General features: G+C 38.9%; 1 protein-coding gene across 1 annotated transcript in view; it reads left to right on the top strand.

The window, feature by feature from the left end:
- Nucleotides 1-11368, top strand: part of HEPACAM2 (HEPACAM family member 2) — a 38874-nt gene that overhangs the window by 11038 nt on the left and 16468 nt on the right. Inside the window, exon 3 of the mRNA XM_055084994.1 lies at nt 995-1279. Coding sequence (XP_054940969.1) covers nt 995-1279 — 285 coding nt within the window. The remainder of the gene's footprint in view (nt 1-994; nt 1280-11368) is intronic.

Genomic DNA, 11368 nt, shown 5'->3' with positions numbered 1-11368 from the left:
TGTTTTCCTCTAAGAGTTTTATAGTGTCTGGCCTTACACTTAGGTCTTTAATCCATTTTGAGTTTACTTTTGTGTATGGTGTTAGGGAGTGTTCTAATTTCATTCTTTTACATGTAGCTGTCCAGTTTTCCCAGCACCACTTATTGAGGAGGCTGTCTTTTCTCCATTGTATATTCTTACCTCCTTTATCAAAGATAAGGTGACCATTTGTGTGTGGGTTTATCTCAACCCCAATTAAAAGTTTGATAGGAAATTGAAAGCTAAACAGTGGAGCCAATTGTCTGTTACTTATATATCATCTCATTCTCTGTGTGTCCTGTAATCATGAATAGAAGGAGATTATTATAGGCTTTCGTTCGTTAAAGTGACTAACATGGTACAGTGACTAACATAGCGCTGCAATATAAATGCACAGTAATTAAAACATATAATTAGTTCACTCACATAGAAGGAAAAGTAAATGGTGCAAATGTGATTCTTTAAAACTTTCTCTTAATCCCCTCAAAGTATACTATATCTGAGCTTTGTATTTTGCAGATGGTGGGTGGAAATTTGGGCTCACCACATGTATCCCAACCAGCTGCTCTTGGGATGTTAGGACAAATGAAGAGAAGGGAATAACTACGTAAACTTTGCTTGTGAGAGTACACCCTTATGGTGTCGGGGGAAAGCACAATGAACAGGAAATTAGGAAGCCGACATTCTCTACCACTAACTGCATTATCTATAAAGTAAAGATTTCCATTAGAAAATCCTTGAAGAGTAACTTCTAGACTCAGTTATTTCTGCTATAAATGATATTTTTATATTTTATCATTTTGTGTTTGCCATGACTTTTTTATTTTCTTCTTTAATTACTTCCTGAACTGTCTACATTTATAAAGGGCAAAACATTGGAATCATTTTCCTAGGATTTAATATTTGAAAGACCTCATAGACTTTTATTATAATTCTGTGGTGGCAAAAATCATTTCTATCTGTTCTGATGTTGCAGATCCTGTCACGAAACCAGTGGTGCAGACTCAGCCTTCCTCTGGGGCTGTGGAGTATGTGGGGAACATGACCCTGACATGCCTCGTGGAAGGAGGCACCCGGCTGGTTTACCAGTGGCTAAAAAATGGGAGGCCTATCCACACCAGCTCCACCAACTCCTTTTCTCTCCAAAACAACAGCCTTCATATTGTTCCAGTGACCAAAGAAGACATTGGGAATTACAGTTGCCTGGTGAAGAACCCTATCAGTGAGATGGAAAGTGACATCATTATGCCTACCATATATTGTAAGTTTTTTAAAATATATACATACACATGAGTCTTCTTCTGGGAAGTTTTCACGAGAGGAGTCACAGAGAACATCACCAGATGTTGACACCAGATGTCATTTGGTTTTCACCATCATTGTAATGTAGTACTAGGTGCAATTATACTTCCTAGGCACTGTCTTGTCATGAAATATAGTTACTTGCACAACCCTGTTTCTTGAAGATCAAGTTGAGATACTGGCCAGGGGCCTTTTAGGATATATTCTCTGACTCAGTGCATGTGTAACCTTAATTCTAGTGGAAAGCAGGAACCTCAATTTCAAACCCAGAACCATGCAGAAGGTGCTGATTTATTCACCCCCATGGAGGAAGAGCTGTTCATCATAAAATGGAAGAGGGACGTGCTCTGGAGCTGATAGAGGGAGAAAGAATGTTCCCGGGTTATGCATGGGAAATGCGGCCCAAGGCGTGGCTGTTCTCTCTGCCCATTTTCTCAGCTCCACTTTTAGAGGCAGGGTGCAGAGAGGATCACAGAGAAAACATAATTATTCTGCAGTAAGCTATTCAGCTTCCCAGGGAATCCGTAATTATTTTGGATTTCAGTTCTCTCTGGTTCTTTTTTCTGTTGATGTAGTTGCTATCGTTATTTTTGTTTAATCTCATGTACAAGTTAAGTTCACCAAACTTTTCACTTCATGTCATATTATCATCACCAACCCAAGCAAGATTTCTCTCTCTTGATTGTATTATTTTTCCCCATCCCCTCTGCTCCATAGCACCACCTCCAATATGTTTAACATTGCATTCTAATTTCAACTTCTCACAAGATTTCTCAACCTCCACACTAATGACATTTTGGCTGGACAACTGTTTGTTGTGGGGAGTTGTCCTATGCATTATAGAATGTTTAATAGCATCCATGGCCCCTACCCCCTACATACCAGTAGCACCCTCCCCTCAAGTTGTGACAACTAAAAATGTCTCTGGACGTTGCCATATGTCCCCTGAGTGTGGGGGAGAGGGACTGGTTTGTGCAAAATCTCCCCTAGTTGAACCAATGGCTTATCACATTGGGAAGTCATCTGATCAGTTACCATTATAGCTTAGTGCATGGACACAACAGCAATATAACAAAATAAATAAGGCATGGCAAAGGAAAACTTCTCACTCTGTGGCATGAGGGTGGAGATTTCAGCTGGTTGAATCACAAGGGTATAATTAAGCCTTGTAAATGTATCTACTCTCTCATCAAATATATCTGCATAATGCTCAGAAAGGCCCTAAAACCTAGTGTTTAGGTGCTTAGGAGGTAGACAGACCTAGTGGGGAATGGGTTCTGTCACTACCTGTGTGACTTTAAGAAATCCCTTGACCTTTCTGAGCCTCATCTGTAAAATGGAGATGGTTAAAACTACCTCACCACATTAAATGAAATCAATCCTCTCTGAAGAATAGTCAGTAGATGACACCAAGCAAGCATTCAGTAAATGGAAACTATTATTGATACATCTGTATTCTATTTTCTTCAATAGAAAATTGATAGTCTTCTTGAGGAAGTGTGTTATTAACTCTTTGGAAAAAAGCACCAGCATATGTAGGTTTTTTCAACTAGATAAAGCTTAGCAATAAAACCAAGCGGCAGAAAAGTGGCAGGAAAAGCAACTTCTGGGAAGTGGAGTACAGTGGTGTGATACAGTTATACAATAACGTTTGTTTAATTAAGCAAAATTAAGATAAAAATAGAACCATTGAATCTTAAAACTGGAAGCTATCCTATATTTTAGCAGAAGTGAGAAAATGTGACAGTGAAATGTATGAGAATGTCTTAGATACCATAGGAATGTATACAAAGGAGTATAGTGGTTAGGCACAGAACTCTGGAGCCAGAAATCCTGCTTCTACTGCCTTACCTCTCTTGTGCCTCAGTTTCTTCAACCATATAATGACGATAATGATAGTACCTACTTCACAGAGTTATTGTTTGGATTAAATCTGTTACTATATGTAAATTGCTTAGAACAGTGATTGGCCCATAGTAAATACTATATAACTGTTGGCCATTATTGTTACTATAATATTATGAGTCTATGGGAATTCAGAGATGAAAACATTACTTCTAGCTGGAGAGAAGGCTTATTATAGAAAGTAACATTTGAGATGGACCTTGAACAATGGGTATGAATGGGGCAAGGGTCAATGTCTGTAAAAAACATTTCACGCAATAGGGACAGCAGACACAGACACTAAGCAGAGAGCAGACACAGACACTAAGCAGAGGTTAACGTATTTGGCAAATGGTCCAGTTTGGCTAGAGTGTAGGATACAATGAGGAATAGATAGAGGTTCCCCACTCCCTTCCATCAGAAAGTAGAGCATTCCTATGAAACCATGTGTAAACCGAAATGGTATAAAGTGAATAAGCAGTTGCCTTACGACATGTCTTGCTAACGGATGCACAAAATAAATCAAAATAAAGCCCAGGTGCTCACAGACGCACTTCAAAGCTATGGAGCCTTCATGCGGAGATGCTGAGTGTAGTTCCCTGGGAAGGGGCTTGGTGGCGCCACTTTCGCTGCTGGGGTGCCCACCGCCTGTAAAACGGCTCCTGCAAAACAAACACTGAACGCTATTTTTTGCTTTTCATCTTTTTTTGTGAAAGCAAAAATCCTCTTCAGATTTCTTTCAGTCAGCTAAAACAGGTACTAATGTAGATCTTTCATAAAAGCCAAGTGGTGTAAAGCAAAGTTTTGGAAAGCAGAGGATACCTGTATATTTGAGTCAGATTAGGGGGAGCTTTGAATCCAGGCATTACTTGGTAAACAATGAGGAAAATTATTTTTAAAGCAAAGGTTCAAATTTTTAAAAAGACTACGGAATGTTTTATAAATAAATACACACATATTCTAGACTAAATCAAGAAATGTTTGTCAAGAGAGCACATTTTTCAAAATAGATCACAAGTGTCATGCAATTATAGGAAGAGTGGGGCTTCCCTGGTGGTGCAGTGGTTGAGAGTCTGCTTGCCGATGCAAGGGACGCGGGTTCGTGCCCCAATCCAGAAAGATCCCACATGCCACGGAGCAGCTGGGACCGTGAGCCATGGCCTCTGAGCCTGCGCGTCCAGAGCCTGTGCTCTGCAACGAGAGAGGCCCGCGTACCGCAAAAAAAAAAAAACAAAAAAAAAAAAAAGTTTATAGGAAAGGGAAGAGTCTGCTTGCCGATGCAAGGGACGCGGGTTCGTGCCCCAATCCAGAAAGATCCCACATGCCACGGAGCAGCTGGGACCGTGAGCCATGGCCTCTGAGCCTGCGCGTCCAGGGCCTGTGCTCTGCAACGAGAGAGGCCCGCGTACCGCAAAAAAAAAAAAAAAAAAAAAAAAAAAGTGTTTATAGGAAAGGGAAAAAGGGAGGTAGGATATATTTATAAACCTATAATATATAGAAAAAAAGTCACCAATTTTGAACTACATACAGTGATTAAACATGTCTAAGAGCAATTTGAAAGCATTTTTTTCTGAAAAATATTGTTCACACAGAAATAGAAAAAACTTCATACATTGATTGTGTAATTCACCTTTGGTGTAGGGGAACTCAAAGAGGATTAACTGCTAGTCCAACCTAGTTCAGAATTCAATGTCTCAAAGATGAACAGAGAAACAGAAACAGAAGAAATTATATTAAAGATTGCCAAAGAAGAAGGAAATTACAGTTTTTCACCAAAAAATACCAAAACACCACTCACTAGAAGCAAATTATATAAGATTTATTACAATCATTAGTTATATTGTGAAAATATCCTGTCTGCCTTAAAGCACAAGGCAGGGAAATAGATTTACGAAGTGTAAACTGTGACTCTCTGCAAGACTAGCATTGAATTGGAGTGAAAAATTTAGATTTGGCACCATCTGTTATACATGTAGTCATATTCTTGACTGAATAAGGTTATTCTGACATGAATTAAAACTTCCATTCAACTCCAGGTAGCACAGACCTAAGCATTCAAGGTGCTTGAACACAGTGAAAGAAAATGTGAGCAGACAAATGGAATCAAATCTAGGGCTATATAGACACATCCTTACATTGTTCTTTATTATTTGGTCTAAATGGTTTACATTCACATAGAAAACGTACAAAATGCAAAACAAGATATTAAACCAGCCAGATATCATCTACTGAATATTAATTTGGAGGAGCCATCATTCAGTGTGGTAAGAGCAGAAGTAAGATGGTGTTGGAATATTCTTTGTCCACTGAAGAAAACCTGATTTTATTTTGTTTCAACCATGGACTCTAGTAAATATCGTGTCCTTTGGAGAGTGTAGTGGATAGCACAGTGTTATGAGCCTAAGCTGTCCATTCAGACTGCCATTGTCACCCTGTGCGTCAGTTTCCTCATCTCCTTATCTACACTGTCTCAGTGTAAGGCTAGTATCTATCTCTAGAGGGATGGGGAGGATTAAGTGAGATTTTATGTGTAAAGAAGGCAGTGAGTGGCACATAGGAAAAACTCAATAATGTTCGCTCTTTTGCTTTTCCTCTTGTTTTTTTTTTTGTTTGTTTGTTTGTTTTTGCTGTACGCGGGCCTCTCACTGTTGCGGCCTCTCCCGTTGCGGAGCACAGGCTCCGGACGCGCCTTCATCTTTGCTCTCAGGAGCCCAGAATTTAATTTAAACATGTAGGTGTGGTTTCCCTGCAACAGCCCACTTCAGAGGCTGCAATTTTCAAAATTATTATTATTTTTTTTTTTTTGCGGTACGCGGGCCTCTCACTGTTGCGGCCTCTCCCGTTGCGGAGCACAGGCTCCGGACGCGCAGGCTCAGCGGCCATGGCTCACGGGCCCAGCCGCTCCGCGGCACGTGGGATCTTCCCAGACCGGGGCACGAACCCGTGTCCCCTGCATCGGCAGGCGGACGCTCAACCACTGCGCCACCAGGGAAGCCATCCTCTTGTTTTTTCTTATTTTTTTTCCCCCTTGGAGCCCAAACTATGCTGACATAATTGGCAACATGACAGCAAGAAGTTGTGGAAAGCCTGGGTAATTTAGGAGATACCTGCAAAGAGAAAACTGAAAGAATACTTTGAAAAGAACTTTCTTCCCCAGATGTTACCATTATTTAACACATTTTATTTTTCTACATGAAAATATTTTCTTTACATGAATTCTTCTTCTATTTATCTCGCCATCTATTTACCTATCTTTAAACTTTAGCCATAGATTTAAATGAAAAATTCCTGGGGGAAATTGCATAAGCAATTACAGGTACATGAAAGTATCATTTGCATCTTGAAATACACTTTTGCTTTGCTATATAGTTTAATCTGGCAAAGTGAAAATAAGATCTTTCTTTCAACATGTGCAAGTTAATGTCCTAATCTTATAATTTATCACAGAATATGGTGATACACAGTGTGTAAAGTATTAAAATGGGGGGAAAACCATACTCACACCTGTAAATGTTAAATATTATGCTTTAAACTCCTAAATCCTCCTTCCTTTCCTGTGTTATTTGAAAGAATTAGAATATCCCCATCTGAATCAGTTCAGATTTTACAGGACATATCTTCTATTTATAGACTGAACTTTCTTCTTTGCACTCTTTTCGGCATAGTCTATGGAAATCTCACAGAGAAACACATGTCATGAGTAAAGACTAATGACAGGTAGTAGAAAGAGGAACACTTAGAAAATTTTACAATGTGGGTTCCATTTCCACATTGTAAAGATGAATTATCTAGATGATTTAAGATGTTTTACTCTTTACTATGTGGTAATTGTGAATAGAGTGTTAATAATTTATTTTCTTGATTATTTTTGCATTCAAATGCAAGAACCTTCACTGGGGGCTTCCCTGGTGGCGCAGTGGTTGAGAGTCCGCCTGCCAATGCAGGGGACACGGGTTCGTGCCCCGGTCCGGGAAGATCCCACATGCCGCGGAGCGGCTGGGCCGGTGAGCCATGGCCGCTGAGCCTGCGCGTCCGGAGCCTGTGCTCCGCAGCGGGAGAGGCCACAACAGTGAGAGGCCCGCATACCACAAAAAAAAAAAAAAAAAAAAAAAGAACCTTCACTGGTCAACATCTCATCTTATTGATCTTATTCATTAATTCATTCATGTATTCACTCATTCACTTATGGTTTGATTTGATTCAGAAATCAAACATCATGGTTTTGTTTGTGCTAAGCAGTTTTTACCTATCATGTAACATACAGAAACACAACCCAGATTCATTATTTTTTTTTACTGTCACAGTTTTAGCCATTTTGTTGTTTGTTTTTGTTTTGTTAGTTTTGGTTTTGGTTTGGGGTTACAAGAATTAAATAAAATATGTAATCTGAAGAACTGTCATTTACCCTATTGATACGGCATCAACATGCTTTCAATCTTTATTATTCCATGCAAACTGAGAATATGCGCCTTAGTTGATGTTGTTCCCACTTCTCTTTCTTCACCTGGTTATACCCTCCTCTTCCTTCACAATATCATCTTCTCCAGAAAGGCTCACCTGCCCCCAACCTGGTCTCAGGTCTTCAGTGTCACTAAGAGGTTTGCTGTGCTCCTGCAGCGCCCCATGCACATCTCTCCCCTGGAACTCACTGCATTATGTTTCCTTGAGTCTCTTCCACTCATAAGCACCTCAGGCCAAAATAGGAGCTCGGTGTTATTCATCTTTGTATCCCTAAGGCAGTACTTGACACAGATTAAGAATTCAATAGAGGTTTCTTGAATTTGGCTAAAATGGACCAGATTATCTTTCTTCATATCCCTTTCAGATTTCAGTGTTACTTGATGAAGCTGTAGGAAGGCTAAATTCCCATTATAACAGCTTCTTAGTTATAGTGCTCTGGCCCTTCGTTGTTATGTTTTGCTTTGTTTTTGTTTTTTCTGACCTTTAGCAAAGTTCCTCAGTAATGTAGTAAATGTTATATTCCAATATTCCCCCATAGAAGACCACATCATAATTTAGAATTTCAGCATGAATCACCTCTTCTATTTTCTTAAGGCGCTGTTTCTATGACAATTTCCTTCATGAAAGGAGGAATTATTTTTTATTTTGGCAGAAAAAGTATAACAAAATCAAGAGTGACCATATATTTATGAGGTTATGATGTCACAACCTGGTATTGGCCTTGGTGGGATACAATGTCAAGCCAGTAATTCAGGCTAGTAGCTACTTGCAGTTCATGAAATGTGTATGCCTTCCAGCTCTGTTGTAAATAATAACCCAGTAACTGATGCATTTTGTGTGCAACATATGGCACTGCTGCAGGGAAGTGCTCTAAGTGATAAAAATTAAAGAAAAAAAGGTCACTCACAGTAAATACTTACCATCTGCTCCCAAGCAGGGTGGCAAGCAGCATCATGATGGAAATTTAGGTACTGTTCCTGCCCAGCCATAAATTGTTAAAGAGAACAGATGATATGTATTTTACAAGTCACTCAGTAAACAGCCATTCCTGAGGCAAAGGGTTCACTTCTATTGGGAGTTCTCTGCCAAGGGCGAGAAACTGAACCACAGTCAAAATAGTATTATCCTTCTGCTTTCATCTTCAATGTCAGAGGCCACACTGGTTGAATCACTCCAAATGTCTTCAATTGGATTGCTCATTCCCATGAATAATATACTAGGCTGCACTTCAAAGTAAAGGATGGTCAGCCTGATGTGCTAATGAGAAGGAAATAACATCAGAGTATAGGAAGAAGAAAATAGATTGTAAGCTGTAGGTAGAGTGTGATAGACAGATAGATAGATAATAGATGATAGATAGATACATAGATACATAGATACATAGATAGATGATAAATAGATGATAGATCAATCCGTGTGTGTGTGTGTGTGTGTGTGTGTGTGTGTGTGTGAGAGAGAGAGAGAGAGAGAGAGAGAGAGAGAGAGAGAGAGAGAGAGAGAGAGAGGGAGAAGTAGAGAAAAAAGACTTAAAGATCATACATTGAAATATGGATATTCATTCTCTGAGATGAAACCAAGTGCGTTTTCATCTCATCCTTCTCTGGAATTTTAGGATTTTCTGCAGTGAACATGTATTTCTTATAAAATCAGATAAAATATGCTACATTTTAAGAAATCATATCAGAAGCAAGGAACTTAAATTCTTCAAGGTGTTAGGTTCCAGGAACGGGAAGAGGTGCTTGTGTGATGGCTGGGGGAGTTTGAGGTATTTGATGCTGACTCTGAAGAGCCACATATAGCATATAATTAAGCAGACAGGAGAGAAAATATTATGCCAATCATGAAACCCAATAAATGAGGAAGTAGCAAAATCAAAGTAAACATGAGTGTAGGGAAGAGGAACTAAGACAATCAGATTCCTTTCTTTAAAAACATGTTTTATTTTAAACTAGAGGGATCATTAAATTAGATAATCAACCTTATTCACCAGCCTTGGCTCTAAATTACTGTGGGCTTTCTCTGCAAATGGAACCCACTCTCCAAAATGGGAGAGTTACTACTTTTGAGAATATTCCATTATGTTGCAAAGTCCTAAAGCAGTTCCAAATGGGAAGTTCCCCAAAAAGTTTTGAGTAATGTCAGCACACTTTGAAAGCAGTATTTCTCATTTTTATGTGTGTTAAATTTAGTCAAACAATTTGTTTCTATACTCACATTCTATAAACCCTGAAAACAAGTGGGAAGACAGAAAATACTGAATGACCACACTTCTCTTCCTTTTCAAGCCTGCCTCTCTGCTCTCAGGCTTTAACCTTTGTGACAGACTTGGGGCTTTTGCTGCTCCAAACCTCTGTTGGTTCCTCCCATTGGTTTCCTACTATGGGAACCATAACCAGTGCCCACCAGTCGGTGCTCTTTGCTTCCCTAATGTTCTATCAATGCTGACAGCTTGAGGGAACCCTGCTGCTGCACTGGGTCTGAGATAATAGCAACAGGAACCACGTATAGGACACCTCAGGTCTCCTCACAATGCCTAGAACAGTATCATGCACACAGTAGCATCTCAATATTGATTTTGGTTGAGTGAGTGAAAACAACTTTTCATTCCCATTACACAATATTATTCAATGGAATTCAGAATAAGAGTGTTTTCTTTTACAACACACAGTTCTAAAACAGAGGTTTTCTCCTGAGACCATATCACAGCCTGAAATGAGAAAACAGTACGACAGGGTTCTAGTTCAGTCACAGGAAAGGGGCATTCATTTCTCTTCACTTTAATGCTCCATCTCCAGTTCCTGATTACTTCGAATTTGAAGGTAGTTCTATGTTTGCTTTCTGAAAGCAGGATCATCGCATGTATACAGATTAGTATAAATCTACAGGTTTCCTTCAGATGCCTCTGTGTCTTTAGGAAGTAAATATGTGTAAAGTGTATGTCCTCTAGCTAAATATAATTTATTGTTTTGCACCTTCAGTTTCTGTTGTATCTTGGGAAATTTGTCTCCCCAATGGTAGATTGGTCAAAATATGCTGACATAATGGAGAACCATTCTGGGGATCAGCAAATTTGGGGTTGGCTTGCCAGTATCCAAAATAACTTTAGCATGGCATGAATCATGGTGTTTCAAAGGTAGCATGATTGGCAACCAGTCATCTAATCAATCTTTTTATAGTAAAGGTGAGGAAAGTGAGACCCCAGAAGTTTAAATGACTTTTGAAGAACACTTTACTAATCATTGACAAAATTGGGATTTAACCTCATTATCCTACTGTCTAATCACTACATTATATTATTCCACACAATGAGAGATGGACAGTTGTTACTTTTTTTAAAATCAGCACCTTTGAGATTAGGTTATTTCTGAGCAATCCATCCATAGCCTTATCCAGTTTATAAATTCCTTGAGAGTCGGAACTGTGTCTTACACATTTTTTATCTCTCACATATTAAATATATTATGTAACACTTAGTATCTCTCAAACAAGTATTTTTTGATTGATTACTTGATTAACTGAGTACAGAATTAATATATAATTAGACAGTAATTTATTGTAGAGCAAATAATACAGTTAGAAAACCAGAAACTATTTTGATATAGAAAGTTATACCACTTAACAGTTTTTTTGGAGAGGTAATATGAATATTAAATACATATATTTTATAGTCCCAGAGCTTCTATTTAATAGCTATGTGACCATG

The sequence above is a fragment of the Physeter macrocephalus genome, chromosome 5, assembly GCF_002837175.3.
Source record: "Physeter macrocephalus isolate SW-GA chromosome 5, ASM283717v5, whole genome shotgun sequence".
NCBI classification, from domain to species: domain Eukaryota; kingdom Metazoa; phylum Chordata; class Mammalia; order Artiodactyla; family Physeteridae; genus Physeter; species Physeter macrocephalus.
Note: the sequence above shows the minus strand (reverse complement) of the source record. Positions and strands in the feature narration are given on the sequence as shown.